The following is a 14,042-nucleotide window of genomic DNA, read 5'->3' on the forward strand; positions in this document are numbered from 1 at the left end:
CAGAAGAGTAAACCAAAACACAGTGGGGCAAAGGGATTTCTTCTAGGTCACACAGCCACTGAGGAGCAAAGCCAGATTTGGACCCAGGAAGCCTGGCTCCAGACTCTGTTCTATTTACTTCGCTTATTTGCTGCCTCACTTCCTGCCATGTGTGGGAAACCCTAAGATCTGTCTTCAAAGGTAGAATCAGAGGTTCTTAAAGCTTTCTGAAGACATGCTTTCCCTTTAGGAAACTAATGAAAACCACAGCTCCTCTACCCAGAAAACGCAGACATGTACAGACAGACATTTGCTTTCAATTTCAGGGCGTCACAAACCCACTTAGAGCTGACTAAAAGCCTCAAACTGTGTCTCTAATCTGGTAGGTGTTCTTCCCCACCTGGGCCTCATTCTGGCAACTGTGCGGTTGGGGCCAGGATGGCCACTTTCTGCCAAGTGGAGGAGGCTGGGGGTGGCAGCCCTGATCCCCGAGAGTTCCCACGGGGGTCCTTAGGTGGGACCGCAGTGCTGAGACCCTGCATCCCAGAAGGCTGTCATCCCAGCTGCATGGGTGGGAGTCGCGTCCTTTGTTGGTGACATGAGTGTTAACACAGTGTTTCAGCAGAAGGAGTGGGGTGGGGACTTGGTTTATGTTCAGTTGAGTTGGAAATTGTATGTGTATGAAGGTGTTTGTGAGAGAGAAACTAGATCAGTCAGGGCAGCAGCAGGAGAGAGAGTTTACTCGGTTCGTTGAACTCAAGAGAGAGAGGTAATGGGTTTCTTTCAAAGGTATGGGTGAGGTTGAGGAAACCCATAAGGGTAGGGCAGCACCCAGGGCCCAGCCACAGCAGAGAGCTGTTCTCACCGCAGGCTTGAGGGGTAGTGAGAGGAGATTGAGAGGCAGAGCATGGTTGGGGGGGCGGGGGGGGTGAGGTGGGGAGCAGCCCCTCCCAGAACCGTGGTGCGGAGGCTGGGCCAGAGTGGGAAGAAATAACCCCATGTCTGTCTCCACCTATGTCCCATCTGCTAGGGCCTCCCATTGGCCAAACCCAACTGGAATCCACAGGGCAAGGGAACCCGGGCAATGGGCTTCAAAAGGGAAAGGATCCCCAGGAGTGTAGAGCAGGACAGAGAAGGAGCTGGGTGGGGTGGGGTGGGGTGGGGTGGGGTGGGGGCAGCAGAGAATAAGCCGCCAAATCAGTCCACGCCTAACTGCCAGCCCTATGCCCCCCTGGAGGTCAGGAGGCCCAGGTCTTGACAGAAGATCACTCCCTCCTGGCCTCATAGCTGGCTGTAGAACGAAAAGACCTTACTTGCCTGACCGGGGTTCCCAATCCCAGCCTTGCAGTGGCCCTTGCAGTTTGCTGGGACAGCTGCCCACCCGCCCCCGTAACTCTCAACTTCTGTGTGTAGCAGAGCCCCGGGGAGCCATTTAATTTAGTTCTCAAAGAAGGTTTAAGTCTGCCTTCCCTTTGAGGGTCTCACTGGAACTGATGATATGTAATTAATGCTGCTTAATTGATATTCTTGGGGCTTAGTCATAGAGGTTTTAGGAGCCCTCGGGAGCATCTTTTGTGGCATGTCAGGAGCTTTTCCCGCTGGGTTTTGTTGCCAGGGACAAGAAGTGAGCTTTTCAGAGGGCGAATACCCTAATTTCCAGGTTTCTTACTTGTTTGTACTTTCTCTTTCTTTCTCCCTTACTGGGAGACTGTTCCAGGCTTTGGGGCCCACGGAGGTCCCCCTCACCTTTCTTTCAGATCGCTCAGCCCCTTCCCCAGTTTCACACCGTGCCCTACCCAGTCCACACTTGCCCTTGTCTCATCGGGAACAGTTCTGCAAGACCCTCTGCGTGAGAATCACTTGGTAAAACCAAGATTTCGAGGTTTGCCTTCAGCTTTGTTCATCAGAGAAATCCCACGTCCACTGGTGTTTGGGGGCCTGTGCCCCAGGTTGTGAGCAATGTGAGATACTGCCTGCCATCTGCAGAGCCTGGAGTGTGGACAGAGGAGTTCAGAATGGACCGAGGGAGGGGCAGGGAGGTGGAAGAGTGTTCAGGGCTGGGTTGGCTCTGATTATGGTTGGCGAGGGGTTAACCCGTTCTCCCCTTCTCCCCCAAGCAGGATTTGCCATATGTCATTCAGACTGTATGCTTTGGGGCACCTGGGTGGCTTAGTCAGTTAAGCGTCCGACTTGGGTTCACGGTTCGTGGGTTCAAGCCCCATATCGGCCTCTGTGCTGACAGCTTGGAGCCTGGAGCCTGCTTTGGATTCTGTGTCTCCCTCTTTCTCTGCCCCTCCCCCACGCTTGCTCGCACTGTCTCTCTCTCTCTCTCTCTCTCTCTCTCTCTCTCTCTTTGTCTCTCTCTCTCAAAAATGAATAAACATTTTTAAAAAGTTAAAAAAAAAAAAAGACTATATGCTTTCATGTGGTTCCCACTGCTCGGTGCTAATACCTCATCTGTCCAAGTCCCTTGTGGCTTGGAAACAGTAATTCTGTGTGGAAGGAAATACAACCAAATTGAATTTTTTTTAAACATCAGTTAGGTTGTTTCCTAGCGTCATTAATAGGTGTGTAAATTGGGCCTGACGGAGACCTGGTTGCTTCTTGGATGTTCAAAACCCAAGTTTTCCCTTTATTCCCCCCTTTGTTATTAGCCAAAGTAATGAAGGCTATAAAACATCTTTAGTAAATCCCTGGGTTGTAGATTTCACAGTTGTTTGTGACTGGCATATGTTAATTACCCCTGTGAGCTGGAAATTCATCACTGCCCAGCCTGGCTCTCTTGCCCCCTCTCCTGTGCTAGGAAATCTCGGGGGTCCTTGGAGTCCTGCTCCAAGTCCTGTTTCCAGGGGAACTCCATTTTCTTCTCTGGCAGAGATCACTCTCTAGGGAATTCCCCTCGAGTGAAGCTTCAAGTGCCATTTTAAAAGCAGCGCTGTCATCTTCCCTAATGGGTGTTTTCCTTGCATCTCTGCGGAGAGTCGGGTGAGGCGAGAGACCGCACCAACGCTTGTGCCTTCTGGACTGGGGTTCGTCTAAAATTCAGCCAGAGGGATTTTTTTTTTTTTTTTTTTTACCTTGTTTGGGAGAGCAGTACATTGAGGAGGTGGCAGAGCCCTTTCTGAAAGGAGGATTCTCTCACACCTGGGTGTGAGAGAAATTTTCCTTTTGTCTGAAGACTAGAGGTATTAACAATTAGAAAGAGCACAAGAGGAAAATGTGGGGGCTTTGAGCTTTTTAAAAAAGCTCCTGTTAAAGGATACATTTTTTTAAAAGGTAAAAGCATGACTCCCATGCAAATATAAAATGAACACATGGTAAAGATTTATTTAACTTGTTAATTAAATGAGGGAACCAGTAAGATGTTACAACTGGTTCAGATGACTCAAACAACACACATACTGTTGACCCTGAACAACACGAGTTTGAACTTTGCTGATCCACTTATATGCAAATTTTTTCCAATAAATACAGCATAGTACTATAAATGTATTTTCTTTTCCTTATGACTTTCTTTTTTTTTGTTAAAATTTTTTTTAACGTTTATTTATTTTTGAGACAGAGAGAGACAGAACATGAATGGGGGAGGGTCAGAGAGAGGGAGACACAGAATCTGAAACAGGCTCCAGGCTCTGAGCTGTCAGCACAGAGCCCGATGCAGGGCTCGAACTCACGGACCGCGAGATCATGACCTGAGCCGAAGTCGGCCGCTTAACCGACTGAGCCACCCAGGCGCCCCTCCTTATGACTTTCTTAATAACATTTTTTTCCTCTAGCTTGCTTTATTGTAAGAATACAGTGTGTAATATATATAACATAACAAAATATGTGTTAATCAACTCTTTTTTGTTATCAGTAAGGCTTCTGGTCAATAGTAGGCTATTAAGTTTTGGGGGAGTCAAAAGTTATATGTGGATTTTTGACTGTGTGTGGAGGTCAGCTCCCCTAACTCCGTTGTTCAAGGGTCAGCTATATCCAGGCAATCAGGAATGCTGAAATTAATTTATAAACAGATGCAAAATTGGTCAGTATCCACAGGATAATAATCAAATAATTATATTCCACTGAAAAAAAATTATTTACATTTCTACACGTAAGAATCATTTGTAAAAGAAAAAAAAAAACCAAGCAGGGGTATGGGTGGCTCAGTCAGTTAAGCATCCAACTATTTTTTTTCTTTTCAAATTTTTATTTAAGTTCTAGTTAGTTAACATACAGTGCAATATTGGTTTAAGGAGTAGCATTCAGTGATTTATCACTTACAACACCCAGCACTCCTCACAAATGCCCTCCTTACTACCCATTACCCATATAAATTTTTTTTTAACGTTTTATTTATTTTTGAGACAGGGAGAGACAGCATGAACAGGGGAGGGTCAGAGAGAGGGAGACACAGAATCTGAAACAGGCTCCAGGCTCTGAGCTGTCAGCACAGAGCCCGACGCGGGGCTCGAGCTCACGGACCGCGAGATCATGACCTGAGCCGAAGTCGGCTGCTTAACCGACTGAGCCACCCAGGCGTCCCCCCCTCATTACCCATATAGCCCATCCCCCACTCACCTCCCTCCATCAATCCTTAGTTTGTTCTCTATCTTCGGGAGTCTCTCATGGTTTGTTTCCCTTTCTCTTTTCCCCCCTCCCATATGTTCATCTGTTTTGTTTCTTAAATTCCACATAGTAGTGAAATCATATGGTATTTGTCTTTCTCTGACTAATTTCGCTTAGCATAATACCCACTAGCTCCATCCACGTGGCTGCAAATGGCAAGATTTCATCCTTTTTGATGAATAATATTCCGTCATACATACACATATATACATATATATGCTTTCCTTATCTATTGGTAGATAGATATTCCATCCTTTATCTATGATATATGTGTGTGTATATATATATATATACACGTATACACACACACACACACATACATACCATACCTTCTTTGTCTATTCATCAGTCAGTGGACATTTGGGCTCTATCCCTAGTTTGGCTATTGTTGATATTGTTGCTATAAACATTGGGGTGCATGTACCCCTTCAAATCTGTTTTTCTTTTTATATCCTTTGGATAAATACTTAGTGGTGAAGTTGCTGGATGGTAGGGTAGTTCTATTTTTAACTTTTTGAGGAACCTCCATACTGTTGTCTCGAGTGGCCACACCAGTTTGCATTCCTGCCAAAAATGCAAGACGGTTCCTCTTTCTCTGCATCCTCGCCAACACCTGTTGTTTCTTGTGTTGTTAATATTAGTCATTCTGACTGATATGAGGTGGTATCTCCTAGTGGTTTTAGTTTGTATTTCCCTGATAATGAGTGATGTCGAACATCTTTTCATGTGTCTGTTTGCCATCTGGATGTCTTGGTTTTGGAAAAGTGTCTATTCATGTCTTCTGCCTATTTCTTAACTGGATTATTTGTTTTTTGGGTGTTGACTTTGATAGATTCCTTATAGATTTTGGATACTAACCCTTTATCAGCTATGTCATTTGCAAATATCTTCTCCTATTCTGTAGGCTGCCCCTTAGTTTTGTTGATTATTTCCTTTACTGTGCAGAAGTTTTTTTTATCTTGATGAGGTCCCAGTAGTTCATTTTTGCTTCTGTTTCCTTTGCCCCCGGAGACGTGTCTAGGAAGAAGTTGCTCCAGCCGAGGTCAAGGAGGTCGTTACCTGTGTTCTTCTGTAGGATTTTGATGGTTTCCTGTCATTTAGGTCTTTCATTCATTTTGAATTTATTTTTGTGTCTGGTGTAAGAAAGTGGTCCGGTCTCATTCTTTGGCATGTCGCTGTCCAGTTTTCCCAACACCATTTGTTGAAGAGACTCTCATTTTTCCATCAGATATTCTTTCTTGCTTTGTCAAAGATTAGTCGACCATAGAGTTGTGGGAAGCGTCCAACTCTTGATCTCAGCTCAGGTCTTGATCTCAGGGTCATGAGTTCATGGGCTTCACTCTGGGCTAGAAGCCTACTTGAAAAAGAAAAAAAAGAATCCTTTGCACTCTGCTTCCTTCCTGCAGTTTACAGAGTTGTGAAATAGCTCAACAATAATGAAAGGTGCACATCTCTATGAAGTCCGATACCTGGACTAGTATGTGAAGCAGGACACCCAGTAATCTGCTTTTTTGTAGATTTCACTATCCTTCACACCTCCATGGTGCTTCTGGTGTGCAGGCAGGGGACTGTCGTAGACGTTTGTATGTAGCTCTGTTAGCGCTGTTGTCACACTGTGTTGTAGTTGTCCCACCTGTGATAGAGAAGTCCTTAAGTGAAGGGTTCATGCTCCCTTAGTAGCTCAGCACCCAGCACACTGTCCAGCCTATGAAAACTGTCCGGCTTAAAAACCGTTGAGTCAGTAATTGACTTAGATGATACCCCCAAGAAGTAAGGAGACTGGAGCTTTGAAAAGCTCCGATCAAGTCCCACAATTAGCTTGTGATAAGGTTGGGACTGAAACCCGCTCATCCATTCCCTCACTCAACCTTCCTTCCTTCAACAATTCCTGAGTACCTACTGTGTACCAGTCGCTGGGAGCAGTTATGAGTCTTTGCCCTCCCGAGGGACTTTATGTGTAGCACAATGTGGCTTAGAGAGCATGGGATGGAATGCCTAGCTTGTGACTTGACCTCAGCGATGACTAGTTGTGAAACCCTGGACAAATGGCTTAGCTTTTCTGTGCTTGTGTTTTCCCATCTATAAAATGGGGAAGCCTACCATAAAAGGACTAAATAAGGTAAAACGGTGCAAAATATTTAACTCAGTTCCTGGGGCTATTAATCATCTGCGACTATGAGCCTGTGACTGTGTTAGACAATGTCAGGTCCTGGGCTGAAAGATGAGGAGAGCTTGGATCCTCCGCTGTTCGAGAAGCCCAATCTAGTAGGGTGGAAACGGCCTCAGTAGATCATTATCAGGGGACATGGTAAGTGCAGCAAGAGGGGTGTGAGGGGAATTATGGGAGCACAGGGGAGGGCTGGGGAGTTGGAGAACAGGACTTCCTGGGAGCTGAGTCTTCAAGCATTGGGAATGTTCCCACTTAGTGGACCCACTAGGTGGCTGCTGTGGAAGTTGAGGTAAGAAAATGGTAAGCCCAGACCAAGGCCACAACAGAGGAAACGAAGACAGAGGGATAGGAGAGAGACTTAGCAGGTGGACTTGACAGGGAATGAGGGCAAGAAGGTTCCAAATCTAGTGCTGTCAGCTGAACCCACACTGCCTTAGATGGGGGTTCTCTTTGCAGCTTTCTAACTTAATTCAGGGCAGAAGTGAGTGCTGGGGTAGATCCTACATAACTGGGCCTTGCCCACCTCATAGGACAGGGGCCTAGGTAGGTACTGGCATTATTCTGGATTGCAGAGCCCCATTAAGGAGGACTGGTATTCAGGATTAATTTTTCATTTTGGCAATTACTACCCAATTTGAAAAAACATGTTTATGTATTCAGAAATATTAGCGACTGGGGCACCTGGGTAGCTCAGACGGTTAAGTGTCCGACTTCGGCTCAGGTCGTGATCTCACGGTTCGTGAGTTCGAGCCCTAAGTCAGGCTTTGTGCTGACAGCTCAGAGCCTGGAGCCTGCTTCAGATTCTGTGTCTCCCTCTCTCTCTGCTCATCCCCCACCCTCACTCTGTCTCTCGCTCTCAAAAATAAACATTAAAAATTAAAAAAAAAAAAAGAAATATTAGCAACTTATTTAAAATATCTATTGTGCACCTGTCTGTCTTGTTCACTTTGTGGAATATCCTGCCTTCCCTTCAGGAAGGATATAGTACAGTGCTTTTATGCTTTATCTTTTAGTCCCGCGTCGCTTTTGTGAAACAAAATCTCACCAGAAATGTCCAGTGTGTTGAACAGACGTAAGAATGAGCTGTTTTAATGGAACAGATGACCTGGAACTATGTCCACACTGCCTTCCTCCATTCTGCAGGGAGACTCCAAGGAGCTCAGGGCCCTGTGTACAAAGGTCTAGCCCAGTGGTTGTCAAAGGGAGGTCCCCGCACCAGCAGTACAGTTTGAGAGATGCAAAGTCTCAGGCCTCACCCTAAATCTATTGAATCAAAACCTCTGGGAGTGAGACCTACAATCCATCCTTTAACAAACCCTCCAAGTGATCTGATGCCCAGAAATGGGAGTGACTTGCCTTATGTCATTTGGGGAGTTCAGGGGGATTCAATTGTTGAGTGACTAATGTGTGTAAAGTTGTAGAGTATATGCTGTAGGGGATACCAAGAGTTACATCAACGCATTAGTTATCTGTTGCCGTGTAACAAATTAGCCCAGAGTTTCACAACTTCAATAACAGGGTCATGAATCTGGGTGCAGCTTTGTGGGTTCCTTTACCTCAGGGTCTCTCACAAGGCTACAGTCAAGGTGTAGGCCAGGGCCTCGGTCATCTCAAGATTCTGCTGGGGCAGGGTCCACTTCTAAGTTCACTCAGTCGCTGTTGGTAAGATTCAGATCCTTACAGGTGGGTTGGCTGACAGCCTGGTTCCTCACTGGCTGTTGGCCTAAGGTTGCCCTCAATTCCTTGCCACATGGGCCTCTCCAAAGGGCAGCTGGCTTCCTCAAAGTGAGCAAGAGAGCGAGAGAGGGGGTGCCCAAGACAGAAGTCATAGTTGTTTGTAACATTTTGGGAGTGGCTTGTGCTCCGTTCTGTTCATGAAATGAGTCATGAAGTCTAGCCCACCCTGAAGAGGCGGGGATTATACAAGGGCAGGAGGTGGGGGATCTTCCAAGATACCACCATCCCTTCTTCTGCCCTTTCGTTTACAATTGTGGCATCAGATACGTACACGCCTAACTGTGGAAATCAGTCAGAGAAGGACCGTGGTCATAGGGGTGAGCACAAGTTCAGTGGTGGTTCAGAGAAAAGTAAAAGTCTCTGAGAGGAAGAATCAGGAAGGCTTCTTGGAGGACACAGCATTATCAAAGGACCTTGAAGAAATGGAGGATATGCCTCTGGCCCAAAGGGGAAGGCCAGGTGGAGGACAGAGCATAGGCAAAGGCAGTGAGGTGGGGAAGTGAAGGGCCCGCTCAGGTGTCCAGGTATCAAAACCTTACAACTTGGGTGGAGCCTGGATAGAGGTAGGGAGAAGAAAGCTGACAGTGGAGATTGGACCCATAGGGTGGATGGTTTCCATTGTTAGAGATGGAAGAGGTCTCACCCTTGCTGGGGGGTGGGGATGGGGGCCATGAGGTGGGATAGGCATGGCTTCCATTACTGCTGGGGCCAAGACTGAGGGGCTCTGAGCTCAGTGCTCTCCCCTGCCCCACCAGCCTGGCCCTGAGGTCCATGCCCCGTTTTCTCTTGCAGTTCGGACGCACTGAAGTCATTGACAACACACTCAATCCTGACTTTGTGCGCAAATTCATCGTGGATTACTTCTTTGAGGAGAAGCAGAACCTCCGTTTTGACTTGTAAGTGGAAGATGGTGCTGAGGCTGGGGCTTGGGGAGGAACCACCGAAGGGAGGTGGGACTGTAGGACAGGGGTTGGTAGTAGCTCCCCTTACCAGAGAAGGGGAGGGGCCAATGATAGTAGAGGGAGCTCAGGGTTGGCCTGGAATAAAAGTGACGATTAGCTGAAGTCTAGCCCCGCCTCCATCAGGAGATGGAAAAGAGGTGAGGAGAGAGAACAGAGGCTCCCCACCGTTTGTCTCAGCTACGCGGGGGACCCTGAACAAGCCCTGACTCTAGGGGCCAGTTGAGGAAAGCTCTCGGGGGCAAGCTCTAAATCCACCTCCAGGGAGCCTTTTTCTCCGCAGCTGCCAGGGCGGTCCCCATTGACTACTCCCTCTGTCAGAGCTTGTTTGAGGAGAGGGTACCCCCCAGTCTCCCCTCCTGCAGAGGTAACCTGGCTGATGGGGCTCAGAGCATGTGCATGTGTCTCGCAAAGGAGCCGAGTGCCCCTCTGCTGAGGTTAAAGATGATGACAGGAGGAACATTGTTTTGTTGTTTTTCCAAGGCGTGGGGTGGTTAGAAAGGACCATGTGGCAGAGAATTGTGGACAAGGTGGACAGAAAGGGGGTTGGGGGCTTGAAGGAGCAAAGGAAAAAAAATACAGTGGAAGGAAATGACTTTTCAGGGACTGATGGAGGGCTTGCAGCCCATTGTCGAGAAGTCACCATTTGGGGACATTTTGGAGAGAGAAGGTGCTCAGGGTAGGGGGAGAATGAGAACGAGTGCCCTCAGCAGAAGGCATCTGGGCCTGGATGGCCTGGTGACTGGAGAAGAGGGCTGCAGGTATGGCTCCGGATAAAGGGAGGTACCCAGCTGCAGGGGAGAGGTGAAGGTGTTGAGTGCATCCCTCGTTCTTGAGTGACAAGACCCAAGGTCAGGCTGGGCCCCCCTGAGCAAGGTGACGCAGTCGGGGAAGGTCAAAGGCCAGGTCCTGAGCTCGTTTCAAGGGCAGCCGAGCCTCAGCTGGGAAGATGGGGGAACAGGCAGCGAAGGGCAAGGTGGCCCAGCCACCTGTGAACCAGCCAGGGCTGCAGAGCAAGTTTGTTTTCCTTTTTCAGTCTTTAAGGAGGTATGACGTGTATATAAGGGTCCATTCCGTGATGCACTTTTAGATGTTCACACTCATGTAACCACCACCCAGATCAAGAGACAGAACACGTCCAGCACCCCACGGGGCTCCCACGTGTGCCTCCCAGCCATTACTCCCAGGGGTAACCACTGTGTCAGAGACTGGTTTTTGGAGTACAGGGGTCCTGGCTTGGCTCAGGGGCCCCAGCAGTTCTGGGCAGGATGCCCCAGCTATCTTCACCATCTCTGTGTGTCCCATGCAGATACGACGTCGACTCGAAGAGCCCTGATTTATCCAAACACGTGAGTTTTGCCAGCGACTGCCCAGAGATTCTGAACATCTCTTAAATGCCAAGGTCTGGGTCGGCCTCGGACTTCACCGTGACACTGTGTGTCTGATGCTGCCACCTGTCATTTCAGAGCCCTCGTACTTCTAGGGATGGGGTGATGGAGGAGGTGGGGTGGCTGTGGGCAGGGTGGGCGACACTGTTTTTTTTCTGCTCCCCGGGTATGCAGGATTTTCTGGGCCAAGCCTTCTGCACCCTCGGAGAGATTGTGGGGTCCCCTGGGAGCCGCCTGGAGAAGCCCCTCACGTAAGTGTAAAGGGGTGGGGGGCCTGCCTGGGTTGCTTCCCCAGCGATGGGCCAACTTTCCAACCTCCCTTGGCTCAGGGTAGGGGCAAAGCAGTCAGCCAGTCATGCAGGCTGAGGAGGAGTAAGGAGACCAGGTTTGGGGGGCTCTGAAGTTTTTGGAATTTGGGGCCCCAGAGTGAGGTATGTGTCTGTCCCTCCCAGCCCCCAACTGCCTGGGTCTAATTCCCATTTGTCATTCGGGTCAGTTTCCTCCCTCCTGTCACCCAGCCCACCTTTGGAGAGGCGTGCCCTCTGCGGGGATTGAGGAGGACCTCAGCGGGAGATGGCTGGGGAGGCCAGCCATGAGGGCAGGCAGGATCCTGGAGACGATGGGTTGGTGAAGGAGGGGCACCCGTTTCCCCCACTGAAGGTTTCAAATGCTTCATTCTCCCCAGTGAGACCCACGCACAGCTCCCCTTCACTGGGCATCTCCTCTGGGCCAGACCATGATCAGCTTCTCTGATCTCACAAGATTCACTCAGCAGGTCTCCCCATTTCACAGTTCACACACTGAGGCTCAAAGAAGTGGAGCAGTGGTCCTCACACGGTGGCAGGCTTATCGTCAGGAGGGCTTGTTAAAGCACAGATTGCTGGGCTCCACCCCCCACCCCCACCCCCAGGTTCCCATCGAGCAAGTCTGGGGTGGAGCCTGAGAATTTACATCTCTAACACATTCCGGGGGGGGGGGGGGGGGGGATGCTGATGGTGCTCGGAGACCACACTTTGAGAACCCCTGAGGGGCGGTCGCCCAGGACTTCACAACAGGGCTTGGGAGGAAGACCTCTCCTTCCTCTGGCCCATGGCTTTTGGTCCTGTTTTGACGTTTGATCCAGAATAGAAACCTGTCTCCAAGAATTCCGATGCCAAGTTCTGTGGCCTCTCAGGACGAGGGTACTTGGCTCATGGCATGCTCTCTCTTCCTCTCTCTCCACAGGATAGGAGCATTCAGCCTGAATTCCAGGACAGGCAAACCCATGCCAGCTGTGTCCAATGGGTAGGTCAGCAGACATCTTTGGTCCTGGAGTCCTCAGACATCCAGCCAGCTCTGCAGAGGGAACCTCAGAGTCCAGGCCCAGTCCCTGCTCCCACCACCGTGCACGCAGCCCCGGCCAAGGGGAGAGAGGAGCCTGGGTCCCTCCTGCAGGATGTGGGTGCTTTGGGCCACTCTGCAGCCAGCCCCTCCCCCATCCAGACCTGAGCTCCAGCATCCCCAGGCCCAGTGGCCCATGGGACTTCAGGGAGTAGGGTGGGGATCAGAGGTAGGGGCTGCTTCCAGTGGCCACCAGGGACTGGACACATTCTCTTCCTCTCTCCCTGGCCTGGTTTCTTCGGCCTCTCACCTCTTGCCCTTCTCCCCTTCCTCTTTCCCTGCCTTCTCTTTATCTCCTTACTCCACTTCCCCTCCATGCTCCCACTGCTGGATGTCTGCCTCTTCATGGAGAAGATCCTCACTTTTTCTATTTGCTCACCAGCTGTGGTGGGCCAGCCCCATTCCCCTGGCCTCCACCCTGACCATCCGCTTTTGGCCGGCTTCCTGCAACTGTGTGCAACAAAGACCCTCCCTCCCCACTCTTTGCCTGTCCCCTCTCCTGGTTGGAGGGAAGGTCCTCACCTGAGGGTGTTGGGGGGCAGGATAGGGGATATCTGCCTGCGGGAGCAGCCTTGGAGGTGCCTCAGACACCTGAGCATTTTGGCCCAGTCAGCAGAGCTCCATTGGCCTTGCTGAGAGCTCCCAGGAGCTGGGGTCCCAGCAGCTGCACCGGCCACCAGAGCAGCTGGGTATGGGACAGGGGTTCTAGGGGGCCCAGGGTGCTCACGGCCCAGGAAGGGTGTGGATGCTAATTTACCAGGAGAGTATGGAAGCAGCAGTTGGAGAGGGAACAGGAGTCAGGGAGAAGAGCAGAGAGGGAGGGCCAGAAAGGCAGAGAGAGAGAAAGGAAGGCCAAGCAGGTGGGAGTGGGTTGGGTCTGGAGGGGAGGGAAGGGAAGGTGGGAAATAGGAGAGGGGCCCAGAGGCAGAGGGAGAAACACTGGCGGAAGAGGCTGGTGTGAGGACTCTGTCTCCCTGGGCAGACACATATCAGTCCCGGGGAGGGCCAGACCGGGGCTGGGGAGGTGCTTTGGGGGCACTCCCCACGTCTAGGGGGACAGGCTGGCAGGCCCTGCCACCCATCTGTGATGGGAGCCTCCAGATGTGGCCCCTGCTCTGCTCACCTGATTTGGAGAGCTCTGGGCTGTCCCCACCTCTGGGGCCAGCTCCCCTGCTCCTCTCTACTTGAGAGCCCCTCCCTCCGAAAGCTGGCAGTGGGGAGAGTTCCATCAGTGGTTCTCAAAGTGGGTTCTGCCGACAGCGTGCTGCTGCTCCCGAGGCTGGCCTGAGGGGTGGGGCCGGATTTTCTCAGCTTTGCAACTTTGTAAAGGAAAGGGGGCAGGGAGGGAAATGATACGCACTGTGTGTGCATGTTGGTCATAATGGAGGCTACAAACACACTCATTTTTAGGGGCTAGGAAACGGAGGCTCAGAGAGGTGCAGGCATGAGTCCAAAGTCACACAGCTGCTGGACAACGTAACATTTTTTTCTCCCTCCCAGTGGCCCCTGGCTACACCGGGGGCCCCCACCCCCAGGTTCATCCCAAACACTGGAGTGGGATGGGCTGGTGCCTGGGGGAGGGGACCTTCCTGACCTAGGGAAGAGGTGGTACAGGTCCCCTGGGTGAAGGCCCACCCTGGGAACTCGCCCTCCCGGAAGGGATTCTTCGGGTGGGCCGACTTCAGGTCCTGGTTGCCCCCCTCACTGAGTTGCTGCATGAATGGCCAGGAGCTCTCTTCTCTGGAGAGACCCCAGCCGAGGAGTTCAAGGGGAGGTAGCCGTGGGAGAGAGCCTGGACAAGCTGTCCTAAGAGCATTCCAG

General features: G+C 50.5%; 1 protein-coding gene across 4 annotated transcripts in view; it reads left to right on the forward strand.

The window, feature by feature from the left end:
- CPNE5 (copine 5) overlaps positions 1-14,042 on the forward strand; it is a 94,394-nt gene that overhangs the window by 31,700 nt on the left and 48,652 nt on the right. For all 4 annotated transcript variants that reach the window (XM_027057868.2, XM_027057867.2, XM_027057869.2 and 1 more), the window contains 4 exons: positions 9,287-9,390; positions 10,763-10,802; positions 11,016-11,092; positions 12,066-12,125. In XM_027057868.2, coding sequence (XP_026913669.1) covers positions 9,287-9,390; positions 10,763-10,802; positions 11,016-11,092; positions 12,066-12,125 — 281 coding nt within the window. The remainder of the gene's footprint in view (positions 1-9,286; positions 9,391-10,762; positions 10,803-11,015; positions 11,093-12,065; positions 12,126-14,042) is intronic.

Source organism: Acinonyx jubatus, chromosome B2 (genome assembly GCF_027475565.1).
Source record: "Acinonyx jubatus isolate Ajub_Pintada_27869175 chromosome B2, VMU_Ajub_asm_v1.0, whole genome shotgun sequence".
NCBI classification, from domain to species: Eukaryota; Metazoa; Chordata; class Mammalia; order Carnivora; family Felidae; genus Acinonyx; species Acinonyx jubatus.